A 21741-nucleotide genomic window follows, 5' to 3' on the forward strand; every position below is an offset into this window, starting at 1 on the left:
AGCCCCCCTCCCTACCCCCGGGCCACCCCACAACGCTCACCTTTCCCGGCAGACCATTCGCCTTAGAAAAGGGATTTTCTGAGTGTAGAGTAGGCGGGACTTGGCAACTGGCACCATCACAAGGCAGACCGTTTTCCTTCAGGTCGCTGTCTGTACTGTCAGCACCGTTCAGAGCAAGGGGCTCTCGAAGCTCGAGCGGACAGGCCTCGTCGTCTTCCGCACCCTGCACAGGAGAGTCCGAGCTCTCGGTCGCACCGAGACCGTTCTCCTTGCCTAGGCCCTTGGCCTCCTCGTCGGACTCTTCGGACGACTCGGCGCCATAGGGCACCAGGACGCTGGAGCTCAGCTTGGACTTGCCGTTCATCACGGGCTGAGAACAGGACTCGCTCGGGGGCATCTGCTTTGTGACTTTACTAGAAACCGCCATCGTAGGCGCGCTCGAGGTAGGCTGTATTGCAGAAGAGTTGGTAATGGTAGAAGAGGGAACAGGCTTGGTTGGGTTCTCCAAAGAACCACTGTGAAGGTTGGGCTGAGACTGGCCTTGGCGAACAGGTAACTTGTTGTGAATACTGATCGTGATTTTTTGTTTCTTGGGGTGTTCCGGAATCACTGATGGCCTGTTAACAGACCAGTTTTGGACAGAAGTCGAAGCATTAACAGAACCAGCCCGGCTGACACTAGAATTTCCACTGGGACTCGACATGGAACTGCTCGGTGCTTCCTTCAGTGGCCCGGTCCCATTTAAGTGAGGTGGATTCTGGAAGAAAGAAGACCCCAGGTGGTGAGAGCCCCAGGAAGGGTCACAAAGAATCCAGTCTGGCTAGGGGCCCTGCCCTTTCTGCTCATCATCTTCTTTATTAGAATATCACGTTTCCCACACCTAGAATCACCTCCTCCTCCTGTCCGCTTTGACCATAAACCTTCCACGGGTCCCTGATTTTTGGTAAGTAATCAACAACTATTTCTTTCCAGAACAAACCCCAGCCCCAATTCTTTCTGCTCCAATCTGACAGAAATGAAGAAGCCCCCTCGGGCACAGAGTCACGCATGCTTCCCTTGGCCGGGCTTCCTGGAAGCCCACTGCCGTACAGCAGAAGGAAGTGCCCGCTCGTGGGGAGAGGGGCGGCGTGGGCAGACAGAGCGCGCGGCCTGGGGCGCCATCCCCACCTTCCACGTCCCCTCTGCGTCCTACTCTTGAGCTGTTCTGCTCCATACCCCACCTATGCTGCTCTATCCTAGGGGGCAAACTGGTGGCCGTGGGTGAGACCGCAATTCACAGAGGTGTTCTGCGTGGCCTTCACAGAGTTTTGTCAGATACCTGAATTAGTTGCTATCTTAACATCTGAAGGTTTCCCGTGAAGGAAAACAAAAAACTTGGAAAAGAATCAGTATTCGCCACCCCTCCACCCAGCGCTCGTGCTTCTAGCTGACCGGGGTGCTGGCGTCACTATTAAGCTGAGCCGAGGCAGAGCCCAGCTCCCGCCCAGCTCCAAGAGGCACTGGATTTGTGACTCTGGCTACAATCCAAACACTATCCCATGTCCATAAAATACAGTACACAACTAGACCATCTGCTGACTCAAACAAATCACACTTGAGTGGAAAGGCTGTCACAGCACTATGGTATTGGTGGGGGTTGCTTCCACACACAGACGGTGACCATAATCACTGCATCAGACCAGCAAACGCCAGGCCTTCCCTCCTGAAGGTCTGTGTGTCACTGATACAGGCACTGACCACCAGGGGGTGCGTCTGAGCCGCTGGACGGCCAACAGGACACACCACACTCCTGAAAGGGCTACATGGATGGATACACTGAAAATAAACTTTTTGTGAGTCGCTTTCCTGTTTCTAGCATTCATCAAGAATCCCCAAATATTGGGGCGCCTGGATGGCTCAGTCATTAAGCCTCTACCTTCAGCTCAGGTCCTGATCCCAGGGTCCTGGGATTGAACCCCACATCAGGCTCCCTGCTCAGCGGGAAGCCTGCTTCTCCCTCTCCCACTCCTGTTGCTTGTATTCCCTCTCTCTCTCTGTTAATAAATAAAATCTTAAGAAACAACAACAACAACAACAACAACAAAAGAATCCCCAAATATTAAGTCCACTCTGAATGAAAAAGTCCAAAGTGAGAGCTAAAATCCCTAGTGTTGGGGCGCCCGGGTGTCTCAGTCAGGTAAGCAGCTGCCTTCATCTCACATCATGATCCTGGGGTCCTCGGATCAAGGCCCACGTCGGGCTCCCTGCTCAGCGGCGAATCGGCTTCTCCCTCTTCCTGTGCTCTTGTGCTCTCTCGCTTACGCTCTTGCACTTAAATCTACACCCACACCCAGACCTTTTTCTTGTTTGTTATAGTCATACCCGGAGATATTCTGCATATTTGAAATATTTTATAATCGATGGCTTGTATGAACTTTTTTGACAAGGCATTCGGTGCTACGAGGACACGGTGGCTCCTGCAGCGCTGACCGGAGGCTCTGAACAATACCCAAGTTGCCACAGAGATTACATCCCACCTCTGGAATGTTACCTTTATCATGTGAGAGGGGAGCTGTGGTCCGATAAACCCTGACGCAGCCTGCTTGTTGTTGACAACACGTTGGCTGATCACAGGTCGGGGTGAGGACTGGCCGGGGCTGTGAGTGGAATGAGTGAGTTCACCTCCATTTTTCACATCGTGGGACCTGGGGACAGAGAGGGACAGAAGTTAAGGCTTCACAGGGCACGTTCTTAGGAGAGATTCACCTGGAGCCCCCCAGAGACCAGAACGAGAAGCTGCAGCGCATGGAGTTTCGCACAGGATCCCCTCTGGGTCAAGGTTAGTGGCAGGTGCCCCCACGGGGAGGCACAAAGGTAACCGTGCAAGTGGTATTTTTGATTGTGTGTTCCAGAGATGCCACTACCTGAAAGCAATTCTTTTCTGTTTACTTTTATTTTTCTAAATGTAAGTACATGCTCTTACAGAAAGTCTGTATCCAGGAGTGAAACACACAAATTCTATGCCTCATCACACCCATGAGAGGCTTCTACTGTTCCGATTTACTGGAATATCCTCCAGGCTTTATCCTGTACTTTTTTTTTTCAATTCCACTGTGAAAGATTTCAAACTGCTTTTTCTCCATATATATAGAACACTCTTTTGTATCACTTTGAGAAAAAAAGGGTCATCATAAAAATGATTTTTAACAGCTGCATAATAGTCCAACACATGGATATGCTACAATGTACACACTCATTCTCCTTAATTTGTTAATTTTCAGCTACTATAAATGAACACCTCAGAGCACACATCAGAGTTTTCCTAAGACCACGCACTTCCAGAAATGGAATTAGTGAGACAGAGCGTGCAGCAGCAACGGGGAGCAGTGAGCCGGTGCCCAGCCAGGCCCGGCCAGGAACGTGGCTAGCTGCCTACGCCCAGTGGTTGAGAGGTAACCCCACCCAGGTCCTCAGAGGCCCCTTCCTGAGGCCTCCACACCCTGCCTCCCTGGCCCCAGGCTCCTACCATGTGCTGCCCGCGGCAGCCCACCCTCCTCCACCATCACTGGGCACCTTCTCTGCGTGCTTCCCTATCCGCTGGCCACGGGGTTGGAAGCTAAATCCTAATCCACATCCAAAAACTACCTCCCTTACTCTGCTGGCCCCAGTAAGCTGATATTTCAATAACCGAATACGGAATTTAAATATGCTGTTGAGATAAAGAGAAAGGACACAACAGAAAATGTGAAAATCCGTTTTCCTGCCGGTACCTGATATAAAAGAGAACGTAAGCTTGCTGACTGAGTACCGATCTAATATCACTGGTAGATACGATGGAGTCATTCATTTGGTACCAGAGGCCATTGCTCGCCTGCAAGAGAAAGGCAACAAAGGAGGAATTAGATACGATCGCACGAAGACGGAACACCAACCAAACAGGAAAGAAAAATGGGTCTTCATATTTTCACTGGCAAAGCCCCACCTTGCCCCCCAAGAGCCAGTGCTACCTTAGAGTCTATTTTAAGACAGCAAAACCTGCATGGCTTACTTTGATGTAGCAGAAGTAGTGGCCGGCATGGCAGTTAAAGCCCGTGTGCACCAGCACTGCGTACAGAACATAGATGATCGGTTCTCCATTCGGCTGAGACATGTACGGTCGGATATCAAGATATTCAGGGTATTTCACATCCTGCACAGAAACGGGGAGAGGCTCAGGAATGCCGCTTCTGAAGGCCCAGATCATTCCACATATCCCCACGGAGGCCCACACGCCACCGGGCTCTGTGCCCTCGAATGTTCCAGCAGAAACCTAACACACTGAACCACACTTCAAAAGGCACAGTCAGCCTGGAGCCACCCTGAGCCCGCACGTCCTTCATGTGCTCCCCGCCTTCCTGATTTCCCTGAAGCAGACACGGCTCTGCATTAAGCAAACCCTCTGAATTGGCCACGGGATGGAACGCTAATTCTGGACGTCGGTCGCATGTGGCTTTACTACTTTGGGAAGGGACTGTTTAGATCTCTTGCATACTTCTGATTTCTGATACATCCAGTCTTCAGGAAGTGGAAAGAAAATGTGAAAATTCAGTGTGCTACCCTGAGAAAACCTCGACAAAGAAAGCCAACTCTGACAAGAGCGTGAGATCCCGCAGGGCCGCCCTCTTTGGACTGCGAATGACACCGGTTCTCCCTGTGTCTCCCGCTTTCCCTGACCACGATGCCCAAGTGCAGACCGCAGTTACCAATTCTGTCATCAGTAGAGTCCAACCAGGACAGAGAAACTGCACTCAAGAACGCACACGGCACACTACACCAGCTCAATGCTCGGACACGTTTCTCCCCAGTAAGTACTAGAACCCAGGAAATCAAGGTAACAAATTGTTCAGTTAGGTCGCATATAACCCTTGATAGCTACTGACACATAAGCCTTGACAAAGACCACATAAAAGGTTATTAATATTATCTACCTACCTTAGCAATTTTTCCACCAGTAAAATTTGCAAAACGTTTCAGAGAAAGTGTAAGAACATTAGAGGATCTGTGTATAGTGAACCTCTTTGAAGCTGGAACCATCTTTTTACACCTTGAAATAAACAGAAACAAAGGATTAAGAAGATGTGTGTAAGTACAGATGTATTTTTTAAGTCTTTCCCTTGTTTTTCTGAAACATTTCCCACCAAACCAAAAGAAAGCTACTAGTAAAAAATACCAGCCCTCCTCTCAGCCAACAGTGAAAACACTATAATTTGGGGCACCTGGGTGGCTCAGTGGGTTAAGCCTCTGTCTTCAGCTCAGGTCCCAGGGTCTTGATCCCAGGGACATGATCCCAGGGTCTTGGGATCAAGTCCCGCATTGGGCTCTCTGCTCAGCAGGGAGCCTGCTTCCTCCCCTCTCTCTGCCTGCCTCGCTGCCTACTTGTGATTTCTGTCAAATAAAATTTTTTTTTTTAACTTTAAAAAAAAAAAAACACTAAAATTTACGACAGGGGGCGACTGTTCAATTAGCATGAAAGAAAAAAGGAAGCCTAGGACAGATTCTGAGAAGCCCCAGAGACACTGATAATTTTAAAATTGGGTTAAATACAGAATTCTCTCAACTCAAACTGAACATCCGTGGAACTCAGAATAGGAGAGGTGCCTGTGGCTGTGGGAACTTCCCCCCCAAGACGTGAGTGTTTGGTAACGATCACCCATAGTACCAGCTTCTAAAAAAATGAAAATCTACTGAAACATGTGAAACAGGACTTTCTTCATATAGAGGCTCTCCTGACTTCACAGGGCAATACAGCAATGAGTCCTCAACACTGGACGTTTCCAGCAGTTACCACCCTGAATCCTGGGTGAGAAGCAGAGGAGAGAGCAAGAGGCTTAACTGCTCTCAGAGAAGGCGAGCCCCACTCCACCGGCGCCTCTAACAAGGAGTCCACGAAAACGCCGAGCACCATAGACGCGTCAGCCGGGCCGCGCCAGGCCGAGCAGCTACCGTGGACGGCCCCCCGCAAACCCGCCCGGTCGAGGGGCACGGGCCCTCCCGGGGGCAGAGGTGCAGGCAGACACTGAGCACTCCGGCCCCGGGAGCGCGGAGACCCGACGTCCTCCTAGACAGCACGGCAGCTAAGAGGGCTCCCCCATCCGCACCGCGAGCCGCCCCGCCGCCACACCCGCGTACTTGCTGCACTTGTAAGAGTTTTCCCCGTCGAGCTGCTCCGGCTTCACAAACTGCTCCAACGCCTTGTTCACGCTCTGAGCGGCCTGGGAAGAGAAGAACAGCATCAGCACACGGGACCGCTCACTGCCACTCGACAGAAGGAAGAAAAAACACGACTCAAAGGTCTAAAAGCCAATGTGAATTTATATGTAGAAATTTCTCTTTTATTAGACATGGACTTTTATACGTGTACCCATCCCACGACTCTCCCTTCGTTAAACACCGCGCACATCAAAGTGAACGGCGTGTGAAGAAGCTGCTTGCTGCAGTGTTATTCCAAAGAACATAAAACAGGAAAAAAAAACCCACACACACCAGCAAGGAAGAGGGCCTGCGCCTGGTGGTGCCCATGCTCAGGGGGCCGCGGCGCCCCCAAGGCACATGCCCTTGGAGAGGCCGCTAAGCGGAAGTACATGAAGGTGGCCAGTGGCCGAACAGGCCTAAGGTGTAATTGTGTTGTTAGAGTCGGTAAATAATAGGTTCTAGAACAGTTTATATCAGATTGTTAAGGATTCATCCGGAGGGACGGGACCCTCTACACATCTGCAACGTTCCTCATTTCCATCCTAAGCACATATTACATTTGTAATCGGAAAAGCAAGAGATTAACAGAAAATAGGAGCTTAGAGAACTCAAGAAACAAAGGAGTTTCTCAACAGTGACAATCATCTAAATTAAGCTAATGCAGGCAACAAATTCTGATTTTATCACAATTAAGTGAAAAGTCAAAGGGCAAGAAAAGTCCCTACGCTCCCTGCTACAAATCTTACATTATTTCCTCTAAATCCAGTCTCGGCATATGAACAGTTTCAATTCGTACTCTCTAGCAAGTGTAGTAAAGTTATAAATGAACCACAGATAAAGTCACACGAAGTCTGTTTTTTTCTAACCTCACCACCACAGCTAGCAAACGTACCTTTATCTCCAACGTTATATCGAGATATGGGTCGAACGTATCCGAGACACCTTTGCAATTTAAACACTTGACTGAAATAAAATAAAATGCAAAGAATTAGCAAAGTGTAACCCTTATGGTGATACCAACTACTGACACAAAAGAACACAAAAATATGATTTTCAAATAAAATACTTAAAGTACATTTTTCAGACTGCACAAGAGTGTTAATATGAACCACAGTGTGAGCCAAGGTGTCGTGGGTGCAGCCCCCGGGTGCTGCCGGCTGGAATGCGAACGGGTAGAACCTCTTGGAAGAACGATCTTGAGTATCAGAATTTAAAATACACACACCACCCTTCAATGCAGAAATTCTACTAACTAAGAACTCATCCTACTTAGACACTTCTCCGTGAACAGAAAGGCATTGTAGAAGGATGTTCCATGAATGACTAATGGTATAACACCGAAGAATTACAAACAGCTTCAAAATCCATTGTTAGGGGACTTAAGTGAATGGAATTCTACTTCAGCAGTGAGAGACCGTGTTACCTACATTTACCGAGATGTAAAAAGATTTCTCATGGTAAGAGAAAAAGGGAAGAGATCCATCTAAGACACTCTCAGTCTGCTGGTGCATAGGAAAGTACTGGAAGGCTATATTCTAAACTGGGGGGAAGGAGACACACTGTCCATTGCTAACCCTTTCCTACTGCTCTTCTTTAACCATGTGCATGTACCTCTTTATCAACCTTAAATAAAACTTTACCTCTCGATCTTAGGTATCCTCCAAATATCTGACAAACGAGGGTGGTAGCCTGGGTGTGTCTGTCTAATCTGAAAAATAAACGGTGACATGAGACGAGTTCTACAATAATTACAGATGCTGTGACATCTCTAAAGAACAAGAATTCAAACAGGAAGGCACGAAATAAAAAGACAGCAGTATGCTTGGCAGCCAGAGAGTCATCTCACCTGGACCCTCACAGTGAGGGTTTGGGGAGAGGCAGAAAGAGACAGGACAGTACTGAGAAGGGAGCTGACACTGAGGCAGGAATTTGGCCGGGAAGCGAGCAGCAAGGCTGTGACACTGGACGTGTGCACCAGCTGCTGAAGGCAGGGAGCGCAGGGCGTTCTCCTCTGCCCTGGGGTCTGTCATCCAAGTGAGCAGAGCCCAGCCAAGGGACAGCAGCGGTGGGAGCGGAACAGGAGATCTACCAGGTGTGTTCGGGAAATGCAGGTGGGTTAGGATTTGGTATCTAGTTGTACTTGCAATCTTCCTCTTGAGTCTACATTTAGATTTTAAGGAAGAAAATGTAAGAATTGGTAACTGACCAGCGTAAGAAAAATGCAGGGAACACACAAAGATTTCAGAGGCTGGTGAGGAGCAGAAAACATGCCAGAAAAGAAAAGTGGATAGTTTTAGATCTGCAAAGGGATGCTGATGCTGAGAAACGGAGTAAGGGCAAAATCGGCCCCCAAATCCCGACTTCCGTAATTAAATCCACACTGTTACAGTAAGCATACCCTTAAAATTTTTCCATCATTTTAAAATGATGGCAATCGCTTGAGGAAGAGGCAGTGCAAAGTCAAAGGGAAGCAAACACAGAGCTCGGGACATTCATGTAAAAGGCACAACTGAACTCCAGTGAGCCAGCGATGCCAAGGGAAGACGTGACCGATGCTTCGCTGTACTCACTTATTGCTGCCATTCAAGCATGCTTTTTGCATAGCATCAACAGTGTACTGAAGGAATTCGTGGGCATCTTCTTGGTTTCCAAAGCGGAAGTGCCTAGCTATACCTGTGAAGTTTCAGTAAAGACAAAGTTTTATCTTCACACAGGATACGCCCCAGCTGTACCCCCCAGACATTCCCCCTAATGGCCATCTGTCGGCTAGGAAGCAGGTGACTATTTTATGAGGACGCAGCACTCACACACACTACCCTGAGAACAGCAAGGCCCATGCCCCGTAGACCATTACTACACGTGGCCTAGAGCTGCAGAGAGCCCAGAGGCTCCAGGTCTGCAGCTAACAAAACTATACTTGAATAAATTCAACTTCAGCTGCATTGTCTCAAAACTTTGTGCAAAACGTTAACGTTTGTTTGAGATGAGATGTTAGTGCACACAATCTTAAATTCAGTGCCAGGTCTCCCTAAGAGACTCCACAGCAAACATAACTGTCTGAGTGCATCTTGGTTCTGTCTCAACAACCCACAGAACACACTGTGTCCTCAGAATCTCTGCAGCCTTGTTTCTTTCTTTCCTTCTTTTTTTTTTTTTTAAGAGATTTTATTTATTTATTTGAGACAGAGACAGAGAGAAAGCACGAGAGTGGAGAAAGTCAGAGGGACAAGCAGACTCCCCATGGAGCTGGGAGCCCGATGCAGGACTTGATCCCGGGACTCCAGGATCATGACCTGAGCCCAAGGCAGTTGCTTAACCAGCTGAGCCACCCAGGTGCCCAGCAGCCTTGTTTCTAATAGACTAAATGGCTACAAGACAAAATGAGAATAAAAAACAAGTGCCTAGACAATGTCACACTAAAACATGAACAGACCAATTTCTATACATGAATATACAGAAACATATATTAGCTTGAGCCATATGAAACTGCCAGTTCTGCCTACAAAAATGGCAATCTCATGCTCCCGCCACGTGTGCGGGGGTTATGTGAGCTCGTGAATACACATGCACACAAACAGCAATGACCTTTTCTTAAAGTCTAGGTTTAAAAATAATTAATCATTCTTTATATATACAAAATTAAACAAACAAAATTTCCCCTGGCTGAAATTCTGCCAGGATCCAAAACTGTTTAAAAAAATGTTTGTGCTGGGAAGCCTGGGTGGCTCAGTCGGTGAAGAGTCTGCCTTCGGCTCAGATCATGATCCCAGGGCCCTGGGATAGAATTCCGCATCAGGCTCCCTGCTCAGCAGGGAGGCTGCTTCTCTCTCTGCCTGCTGCTCCCCCTGCTTGTGCTTGTTCTCTCTTTCTGACAAATAAATAAAATCTTAAAAAAATAAAATGTGTGTGTTTTCTCCTCCGACCTGTTAATACTACCGAGGGCCAATAGAACACCTCTTAAACTTCAGCAGCTTTTTAGGCAAAAGGATTATAGATTGTTGCTGTATAATTATCCAGCCCTGTAATTACCCCGCTAGATTCCAGATTAACAGTTAGGGTTTCTTTTTTATTTGCACACATTTTTTCCTTCTAACTCAATTAAGATGATGTAAAAGTTTATTACAAAAACACACAAAGAGTGCATTAAAGCAGTTCACATACCCTATCGGGGTCGTTATAATGCAAAAGAAAATTTTCAAGTCATTTAAAAATGGAATAGAAAAAGTGAAATTTATCCACAAATTTGCTGTTACGAGTTTAAAAGTTGCTTTAAGAGTATAATTAATTTCAGTTTGATAATATCTGATGCTATACATAGCATAAGACTCATTCACCGAATTAAAACCAATTCAAAACTATTTAAAGAAACCTGTGGGACAAGGGGTGCATGGTGGCTCAGTGGGTTAAGCCTCTGCCTTTGGCCCATGTCATGATATCGGGGTCCTGGGATCAAGCCCCACTTTGGGCTCTCTGCTCAGCGGGGAGCCTGCTTCCCCTTTGTCTCTCGCTGCCTGCCTCTCTGCCTAACTTGTGATCTCTGTCTCTGTCAAATAAATAAAATCTTTAAAAAAAAAAAAAAAGAAACGATACCTGTGGGACAGTATTATAGTATTATTTATATATATTATACTATAATAATATATAACAATATTATTATACTATAATATAACTCAGCATAGTAATCCAAATATCTGGAGCATGGAAATCACTATAAAATTTATCAATGATTTTATTAACAAAGTGAGTTTTTAAAATTTTTAAATTTGCGGGGCGCCTGGGTGCTCTGTCAGTTGAGTGTCTGACTCCTGATCTTGGCTCAGGTCTTGCTCTCACAGTCGTGAGTTTGAGCCCCATGTTGGGCTCCACACTGGGCGTGGAGCCTACTTAAAAAAAAAATTAATTAATTTGCTTATATTAAACCGAATACCTTATTACACTGTTATCTTTTGTGGTTTCAAAGTGTGTTTCTATACTACATGTTTTACTAAAGACTTGTTACTAATTAAACCCATACCCACGTATGATAAAACACGTTGGTTTTCCATAATATACCAGGAGCTCATCTTTTACCAGTTAGGCCATTAAGACCAATTACCTAATAAATACTAACAAACTACTACAGGTGATACTTACGCCGCATTTCATTAATGACGAACATCGGCTTAATAACATCCCCAGGATTACTGAGCGCCTGGGTGATATGTGCTTGCATTGTACACATCATACAAAATCCTTCTGCATGACCTGAAAGATAAGACCACAATCCACGAAATTAGCAAAACAGGACTCCATACAGACATCACAGAATATTTTAAATACGGGCCCCACGCCTGAAGTGAAGTAATTACAGCTACTGCAGGTCACGCCTTGAGCTATGTACTTTCATTCACTCTCATTTAATTCTCCAACAAACCCAAGTGATAAGTATGTATTGGTTCATACTGGTTTTATAAGAGAATAAACTGAGGCTCAGAGAGTTAAAATTTTGCCCAATGTCAAATAGTACTAAGTGGAAGACACATCCTGGACTCAAATATTTCCTTCATATTCAAAACCTGTGCTCTTAACTACTCTTTCTACTGGAAAAAGAAGTTTTCTCTTATACTAGCATTTGTCTCAAAGAGTTTAAAAAAAAAATGTCACTCTACAAGAGTCTGAAAGCCTCTCCATATATATTCTGGTCTTGTTGGCCACATATGGGGTCTCTGCTGCAAAGTCGTCTTCTTCTTCCTTTTTACAACTTTAGAAAAATGTGAAAAACAATTTTAGCTCACGACTAACTGGTTCTACTGGTATCCTGTGAGCAGAGGCCACAAATGCCGCTAAACATCCTACAAGAAGCCCAGGCCAGCCCCCACAACAAAGCATTATCTGGCTCTGAACATCAATAGTGCTGAGATTGAGAAACTCTGCCTTAAACTAAAGACCGCTCAGAACCTGCCTAACAAAGCTTTAAAAGCACTGAAAGGCTCAAACCATTTCCAAATGATATAACTGTGTCCCAGAATAAAGCTCAAAAATATTTATAGGGATTTAAAAAAACCCTCCAGCACCCCAAAACATAAAGTTCTAATCAAAGACCACAAGGCATACAAAGATGCAGGAATGACCAACAACAAGGAGAAAATAAATAGAAACAGACCCAGAAATGGTACAAATAATAGAATCAAAAGACAATGACATTAAAAAAAGACATTGTACATATAATCAATCACATGTTTAAGGAGGTAGAAGAGAATAAGAGCATGTTAGGGAGAGTCATGGAAACAGAGTCAAACGTATTTTACAGGTGAAAAGTAGAATCTCTGAGATGAAAAACACACCAGGCAAGATTAACAATAGATTAGACAGGAGGGGAGAAAAGATCAGTGAACTTGAAGACTTAGCAACAGAAATCTTCCATAATGAATCATACACACACAAACTCAAAACAACAACAACAACAACAGATATGCTTATCAGTGAGCAGCGGGACTCCAAGTTAGTCCCTTAACACACATGTAATTGGAGTCTGAAGAGACAGAACAAATATCTCAGGAAATAATGACTGTACAGAGTGTGCAAGGGAGACTTTTAGAGTGATTCTACAGTTTTGTGTCCTGAGGAGGTGGGGGTGTGCATGAATCTAGACCTGTGTTAAAATTCATAGAACTATACACCGGAAAAGGTTAATAATGGTGCTCCAGTTACAAGCATAAAAGTTTTTTTAATGACTAAAAGCCACACAAATTTGAAACAGTATACTGACAGATTTAAGAACCTCAACAAATCCCAAACAGAAGACAAGAATCACTCAGTCAGACTGCTGAGAACAGAGATAAAGAGAGCATCATAAAACCAGTAAGTAAGGGGATGCCTGGGTGGCTCAGTAGGTTAAAGCCTCTGCCTTCGGCTCGGGTCATGATCCCAGGGTCCTGGGATCGAGCCCCGCATCGGGCTTTCTGCTCAGCAGGGAGCCTGCTTCCTCCTCTCTCTCTGCCTGTTTCTCTGCCTACTTGTGATCTCCATCTGTCAAATAAATAAAATAAAATCTTAAAAAAAAAAAAAAAAAACCCAGTAAGTAAGGGCGCCTGGGTGGTTCAGTGGATTAAGCCTCTGCCTTCGGCTCAGTCCATGATCTCAGGGTCCTAGGATCCAGCCCCGAATCGGGCTCTCTGCTCAGCAGGGAGCCTGCTTCCCCCATCTCTCTCTGCCTGCCTCTCTGCCTACTTGTGATCTCTGTCAAATAAATAAATAAAATCTTTTTAAAAAAAGCAGTTAGTAATAAAAACATATACATAGAAACAAAGGTAAAACTGACAACAGACTTCTTGTCAGAAACAACACGAGACAATGCAGTCACATCTTTGGGGTTTTAGAATAAAAATGTCAACACAGAGTTCCATACCCGATAAAAACATCTTTCGAAAACAAAGACAAGACTTTCACTTCTGGGAAGATGATGTAGAAGTTCCTTTCCTTATTCCTTCCACTAAGTAAAAAAGCCTTGGACCCCATATGTAAAGCACACATAAGAACGCTGTGCAAGGTAAGAGTAAAAGACAACCCAACAACTCTGGAACCCAAGGGATGACACTGTGGTGAGTTCCCTGGGTTTTCTTTGCACCTCATATAGTCCAGAGCCAAAGAAGCCAAGAACCTGGAAACACCAAACGGGACAAAGCCCCAGTGAAAGCCTGCTCTTGCTAGCCAAAAGACCAAGACAAGGGAACATGGCAAGACAGAAAACTTTTAGATAGTAATTCTCTATACCACTGGCTATAAGCTTCAGAAAAACTATGACCCACCCCCACCGACCCCTAGGTCAGCAAAGGCCAACCGGGCAGCCTAAACTTCCACTTGCCAGGCTGTAATGAGGCAGACCAAGCCACCCACTAGAGCCGTGTTAGAGAAGATGGATTAGGAGATGGGACTTTCATCCATGCTGGGTGGCAACACACCACCCACCCCATCCCACAGTCAAGATCAAGTCAGGAGCCTGGACTTCTACCCCACCGCCTGGTAGTAAGGACGACTCCCCCCAATTCTCTGCTGGGGTAATTTCAGAATCAGGACTCTCACCATCACCCTGTAGTACAAAGCCACTGCGGTGTCAGTGGAGACCATGGAGAGCAGGAATGAGGAGCCCCAACCCCTGCCTCATCCGTGAGTGTCAATGGAGACTGAGGAGAGAAGCTGGACTTCTACCTCAATCTAATACAATCTCCTCTGCCAGAGCAGTATCACAGAAAGCCAGCTAAAACAATCATCAGATAATACTCACATAAAATTTCTAACACTAAAATATCCAGATTTCAACTGAAAATCACTCATCACACCAAGAATTTCTCAACTGGGGTGAAAAAAGACAATAAATAAAGGGCAACAAAAGGGGCGCCTGGGTAGCTCAGTGGGTTAAGCCTCTGCCGTCGGCTCAGGGCATGATCTCAGGGTCCTGGGATCGAGTCCCACATCAGGCTCTCTGCTCAGCAGGGAGCTTCCCCCTCTCTCTCTCTGCCTGCCTCTCTATTTGTGATCTCCGTCTGTCAAATAAATAAATACAATCTTTAAAAAAAATAGAGAGAGACAGGCCAACACTAAGATGACAGACAGAAATGTTAGAATTATCTAACAAAGAATTTTAAAAAGCCATGATAAAAATGGCTCAACAGATAGTTATGAACACACTAGAAACGAATGAAAAACATAGAGAGACTCAGCAAAGAAACAGGAGATAAAAAAAAAAAAAAAACCCAAATGGGAACACTAGAAATAAAAAATACAATAATCAAAATAAGCTCAGTGCATAAGCTAGACAGAAGAATAGAGATTACAGAAGAAAGGCACAGTAAACATGAAGACAAGGACTTCAAATTGCGTACTCTGAACAGCAGAGAGAAAACAAGAGGGAAAATGAACAGGGCACCAGGGACCTATGGGACTCTAACAAAACATCTAGCACACCTGTCAGCAGAGTCCCAGAAGGAAAGGAGAAACTAAGATGGGCTGAAAAAGTATTAGAAGAAATGAAGAAAGTGTATGAAATAAAGAAAAGAAAAAACGAGAGAAGATTTCAGATCAAAAACCATGGAGGCCAGAGGAAGTGGCAAAACAATTTTCAAGGTCTGAAAGAAAATGACTGTCAAGCCAGAATCCTATGCACAGTGGAAATACTCTTCAGGAATGAAGGCAAAAATCAAGACCTCCTCAGATGAAGCAAAACTAGGAAAATTTGTCACCAGTAGACATACCCTAAAAGAATGACTAAGGGAAGCTCTCTCTCTCAACAAGAAGGAAATGATTTGTTTTAAAAAGAAACCCTAGGGACACCTGGGTGGCTCAGTCAGTCAGGCATCTGTCTTCAGCCCAGGGCATGATCCCGGGGTCCTGGGATTGAACCCTGCATCAGGCTCCCTGCTCTCCAGGAAGCCTGCTTCTCCCTCTCACACTCCCCTTGCTTGTGTTCCCTCTCTTGTCTCTCTGACTCTTTCAAATAAATAAATAAAATCTTAAAAGAAAGAAAGAAAGAAACCCTAGAACACTGAAAAGGAAGGGGCACCTGAGTGGCTCAATCAGTTGAGCATCACTCTTAGTTTTAGCTCAGGTTGTGATTTTGGGGTCGTGGGATTGAGCCCCACATCAGGATCCACACCAGTCTGGCGTCTGCTCACCCCTCTCCCTCTCCTCACTTGTACTCTATTAAAGTAAGTAAATAAAATCTTAAAAAAAAAAAAAAAAGAAAGAAAGAAAGAAAAGAAACCAGGCTTAAGTCCTGATCTGCTGAATTTTCTAATACACCAATTTAAAACCCATATTAACAATGTAGATTGAAAACATGACTCAACCATATGATATCTACAAGAGACTCATTGCAAATGTTACCAGTATAGGCAGGTTGAAAGAAGGGTGAGAAAAGATACGTCATGCAAACATTAATTCAAAGAAAGTAAAAATAGCTCCACTAATAGCAGATAAAGCACACTTCAGAAGAAAGAAAGCTACAAGACATAGGGACATTATCAAAAATCCATATATAGATATTGATAGTTATCTTGCTGTATTCAAGGAATGAGGCAAGCCTAGGCCCCTCCTACTCGGCCGCCATCTTTTCTTCTCTTCTCTGATGTGTAATTATTTTTGTATTTTGTTGAGTTTTATTTGTAATATTTATTAAGGATTTTTACATATCCATGATGTACGTGTGTGTGTGTGTGTGTGTGTGTATGTGTGTGTAGCAATACTAAATGTGTTTGTACCAAACAACAAAGCAGCAATATACATAAACCAAATTCTAACAGAACTAAAAACAGACATAGAGAAATCCACAATTACAGCTGGGAACCTCAACACCCTTCTGTCAATAAATGAAGAACTAGAAAATCAACAAGGGTACAGAACTGAGCAATATCATCAGCCCATGGGATATGGGCAGTTTACAGAACACTTCACACAACAGTGGAATACAAATTCATTTCAAACATTTGTGGAACATACACTAAGATAAACCATATCCTGGCCCACAAAACAAACGTCAAAAAATTTAAGAGAATTGAAATAATAAAAGGTGTGTTTTCTGCCACACTGGAATCATACTAGAGATGAGAGAGAGATAACAAGAAAAACAATAAACACCTGGAAACTAAGTAACCTGCTTCTATATAATCCACGGATCAAAGAATAAGTCTCAAGGGAAATTAAAAAATGCACTGAAGTGAATGAAAATGAAAAGACAACATATTAAAAATGTGAAGACACAGCTAAAGAAGTGCTGAAAGAGAAATTTACAGCAATTACCAATATCAGAAACAAAACCAAGGATAACAATACAGACCTTGCAGATACCAAAAATTGAATCTGTAATTTAAAAACTCACAAAAAAGAAATCTCCAGGCCAATACAGTTTCACTGATAAATTCTACCAAATGTTTAAATAAGGATTTTCATCAATACTATACAATCTCTTCAAAAATACAGGAATTAATATATCCCAAATTCATTTTGTAAAACTAATATTACCCTGATACCAAACAAAAATGGTATAAAACCAGAAAATTATAGACAAACATCTCTCATGAATATGCAAAAACCTTCAATAAATATTCAAATAAAACTCAACAAAATACAAAAATAATTACACATTAGAGGAGAGAAGAAAAGATGGTGGCCAAGCAGGAGGGGCCTAGGTTCCTTGAACACAAGAAGATAACTATCAAATCATCCTAAATATCCTAGAATCGATCTGAGGATTGGCAGAACAAACTCCACAACGGAAGGTACAGAAGAGGCCAGATGAAGGCGACAGGAAGTGCACAGATACAGACTGGAAGAGAAAATGTGGCAAGTGCAGTGGGGAGGGAGCTGCAGTCACAGAAAAGGGTGCAAGACAAACCAGCACACAGGCCAGCGCACAGGGAAGATGAATCCCCATAGCAACTGGCTTGGAAAGTGAAAGGATCCAAGTTTCATGAGTTCTTACAATCAGGAGTACTTAAAGCCTGAAGTGTTAAAGGTCAGAGTGTTTGGCTCTGGTAGAGCTCAGAAGACACTGGTGTTGCTCTTGGAAAAATGGCAGGGCAAACAGCCTCCAGACACACAGCATGGAAACAGCCATCTGAAGAGGAGCTAGGGCACACAATGGGGAGGTTAGCTGCTCATCTCGAAGAGTGTTCCAGAAAAACAGCATTCCCGGGGAGGCCCCCCCATGAGAAACAAAGGAACTGGCTGGTGCCATTTCCCTCTCCCAACCTCAGCATAAACACAGAGCTACCTGCGGGAACCAGTGCAGCACCAACAACGCCAAGCTCCCCTGTGCTCTGGAACCACCATTCCCAGTCACACTTGCCTCAGTCCCGCTACAGCAGGTCCTTCCCCAAGAAGACTGGCCCCAAACCCCAGCCAACACCTGTCTCCGCACAGGACGTTCTGCGAAGCCTTGGTTCCACGCAGCAGCAGTAACAAGTCTCATTTTACTAGCAGACCAGAGCACAGCTAGTTAAAAGTTGCCACAGTCAAGCCAGGACCAAACACTGCCCAACACAGGCAAAGAGAGCCTCTGCAGACAACTGGATGAAAAATAAAGGGACTAAAATACAACAGCAGAGTGCACATAGCACACACTGGATACATCCCAGAAGCACGGGGCCTTGGGGACCAGAAGACACTACACTGCAGGGCACAGGCATTACAAGACCTCTTCTTCATAAAGCTTACCCTCTAGAACCAGGAGCCATAAGTGACTTTCCTAACACACAGAAACAGGCACAGAGACTTAGACCAAATGAGAAGACAGGGGAATTTATATCATATGAAAGAAGAGGAAGGCCATAGGCCAGAGATCTAGGCAAAACAGCTCTAAGTAACATAGCTGATGGAGAATTTAAAGCAATGATCAAAGGATACTCACTGGATTTGAGAAAAGAGTGGAGGACATCAGTGAGACCATTAACATAGAGATAAGGAATAAAAGCAGAGATAAAGGACTCAATAAATGAAATGAGAAACACACTCAATGGAATGAACAGCAGGCTAGAAGAAGCAGTGGAACAAATTAATGGCCTAGAAAACGAAGTAATAGAAAGTAATCAAGCTGAACAAAAGAGAGAAAACAAGACAGATAGATCTAGGAGGCACATAGAGCCCCCAACAAAATCCACAAAAGCAGATACACACCAAAACATATTATAATTAAAATGGCAAAATATAGTCATAAAGAAAAAACATTACAAGCAGCAAGACAAAAGAAGACAGTTACATACAAAGGAAACCCCTTAAGGTTATCAGCAGATTTTTCAGCAGAAATTTTTCAAGCTGGAAAAGGGTGGCATAATATATTCAAAGCATTGAATGGGAAAAGCCTGCGGCCGAGAATACTCTATCCAGCAAGGATATCATTCAGAATAGGAGAAACAAAGAGTTCCCCAACAAAAACTAAAGGAGTTTGTGGCCACTAAACCAGCCTGCAAGAAATATTGAAAGGGGACTTTTTGAGTGGAAAAGAAAGACCAAAAATGACAATATGAAGTTAGGAAACATAAAAGCAGTAAAAATGAATATTTCTATAAAAAAAATCAAAGATCTAACAAAACAAAAGGATGTAAAAGATGACAACATACACCTAAAATGTGGGGAGGGGTAAGAATGGGTTCAAACTTAAACAATCACCCACTTAATATAGAATGCTATATGTAGAAGACATTATATACAAACCTAAATGTAATCATAAATCAGAAACCACTAATAATTATGCAAAGAATAAAGAAAAAAAAATCCAAATATATCACTAAAGAAAACCAGAAAACTATGAAAGAGAGAAAGACAAGAAAGAATCAGGAAAAGTCTTCAGAAACAACAAGCAATAAAATTGACACACACCTATCAGTAATTACTTTGAATGTAAAGGGACTAAACACTTGAATCAAAAAACAGAGGGTGACAAAACGGATAAAAAAACAAGACTCATCTTATGCTGCCTATAAAATACTCATTTTAGACCTAAAGACACCTAAAGATTGAAAATGGGGGGATGGAGAAATATTTATCACGCAAATGGATGTCAAAAGAAAGCCAGAGTAGCAATATTTATATCGGACAAAATGGATGTCAAAACAAGGACTGTAAAAAGAGACAAAGAAGATATATATAAACTATGTAATAATAAAGCAGACAATCCAACAAGAAGACATAGTAATTGTAAATATTTACACACCCAACATGGGCGCACCCAAATATATAAAACAGAAAATAATAAACATAAAGCAGTAATTGTAGGAGACTTTAACACCCCACTTACATCAAGGAACAGATCATCTAAACAGATCTTTAACAAGGAAACAATGTCTTTGAATGACACACTGGAACAAATGGATTTAATAGATATATTCAGAACATTCCATCCTAAAACAAAATACACATGGAACACAAAATACACATAGAACACATGGAACAAATCACATATTAGCCCACAAAATAAGCCTCAGCAAACTTAAACAGACCAAAGTTACACCATGCATCTTTTCTGACCACAACACTGTGAAACTAAAGTCAACCACAAGATAAAATCTGAAAAGACCACAAATACATGGTGGGTAAATGATATGCTACTAAAAATGAATGGGTCATCAAGGAAATAAAAGAAAAAGTTTAAAAATAACAGAAATGAATGAAAATGAAAAAAGATGGTTCAAGACCTCTGGGATACAGCAAAAGCAGTTCTAAGAGGGAAAATTCTAGCAATAAAGACCTAATTCAAGCAAGAAAAATCTCATATAAATAACCTATCCCTGCACCTACAGGAATTAGAAAAAGAACCACCACCAAAACCTAAAACCAGCAGAAGGAAGGAAAATAAAGATTAGAGCAGAAATATATTATATAAAAACTAAAACTAATAATAAAACAGATCAATGAAACCAGAAGCTGTTTCTTTGAAAAAAAAAAAAATCAGTAAAACTAATAAACCTCTAAGCTAGACTTATTGAGAAGAAAAGAAGGACCCAAATCAATAAAATCACAAAAGACAGAGGAAAAACAATAAACACAGAAATATAAACAATTATAAGAGAACATTATGAAAAATTATTTGCCAATAAATTGGACAACCTAGAAGAACTGGATGTGTTCCTAGAAATAATAACCTCCCAAAACGGAATCAAGAAGAAACAGAAAGGCTGAACAGACTTATTACTAGCACAGAAATTGAATCCGCAATCGAAAAACTCCCAAACAAAAGTCCAGGACCAGATGGCTTCACAGGCAAATTCTACCAAACATTTAAAGAGTTAGTACCTATTCTTTTCAAATTATTCCAGAAACACAGGAAAAGAATGGAGTTGGAAGTTTTCCTTCCATGAAGCCAGCATTACCCTGATACCAAAACCAGATAAAGACAGCACTCAAAGAGAGAATGGCAGGCCAGTATCTCTAACGAACACAGATGCAAAAATCGTCAGAAAAATACTAGCAAACCAAATCCAACAACACATCAAAAGACTCATTCACCACAGTCAGGTGGGATGTATTCCTGGGTTGTAAGAGTGGCTCAATATTTGCAAATCAGTGTGATCCAGCACATCAATAGGAGAAAGGGTGAGAACCACATGATCATTCCAATAGAGGCAGAAAAAGCATTTGACAAAGTACAACATCCATTCATGATAAGCACTTTGACAAAGTAGCTTTAAAGGGAACATAACTCAACATAATAAAGGCCACATATGAAAAACCCACAGCTAATATCATCATTAATGGGGAAAAACAGAGTTTTTCCTCTACAGTCAGGAATAAGCCAGGGATGTCCACTCTCAACGCGGTACTAGAAGTGCTAGCCACAGCAACCAGACAACAAAAAGAATTTATAAAAGGCATCCAAATCAGTAAGGAAAAAAGTAAAACATTCACTATTTGCAGATGACATGATACTATATATATAGGAAACCCAAATACTCCACCAAAAAACTGCTAGGACTGATACATGAATTCAGTAAAGCCGCAGGACGTAAAATCAATCTACAGGAACATACTACATTTCTACACACCAATAATGAAGAAGCAGAA

General features: G+C 43.2%; 1 protein-coding gene and 1 long non-coding RNA gene across 3 annotated transcripts in view; one reads left to right on the forward strand and one right to left on the reverse strand.

Annotated features, from left to right (window-relative positions):
• USP42 (ubiquitin specific peptidase 42) overlaps positions 1-21741 on the reverse strand; it is a 51500-nt gene that overhangs the window by 9247 nt on the left and 20512 nt on the right. For both annotated transcript variants that reach the window (XR_014306078.1, XM_082712663.1), the window contains exons 4-13: positions 11344-11454; positions 8781-8883; positions 7851-7918; positions 7103-7173; positions 6148-6230; positions 4951-5062; positions 4028-4168; positions 3750-3850; positions 2531-2684; positions 41-757 (exon numbers count right to left, since the gene is read on the reverse strand). Coding sequence is in view for 1 of the 2 variants with exons in the window: in XM_082712663.1 (XP_082568789.1) it covers positions 41-757; positions 2531-2684; positions 3750-3850; positions 4028-4168; positions 4951-5062; positions 6148-6230; positions 7103-7173; positions 7851-7918; positions 8781-8883; positions 11344-11454 (1661 nt within the window). In the remaining variant the exon portion in view is untranslated. The remainder of the gene's footprint in view (positions 1-40; positions 758-2530; positions 2685-3749; positions 3851-4027; positions 4169-4950; positions 5063-6147; positions 6231-7102; positions 7174-7850; positions 7919-8780; positions 8884-11343; positions 11455-21741) is intronic.
• On the forward strand, positions 628-3751 carry LOC309854045. Its single transcript, XR_014306080.1, has 3 exons — positions 628-943; positions 2427-2818; positions 3261-3751. It is a non-coding gene; the product is annotated as an uncharacterized lncRNA (long non-coding RNA).

Source organism: Mustela nivalis (assembly GCF_964662115.1).
Source record: "Mustela nivalis genome assembly, chromosome: 19".
Lineage (NCBI taxonomy): Eukaryota > Metazoa > Chordata > Mammalia > Carnivora > Mustelidae > Mustela > Mustela nivalis.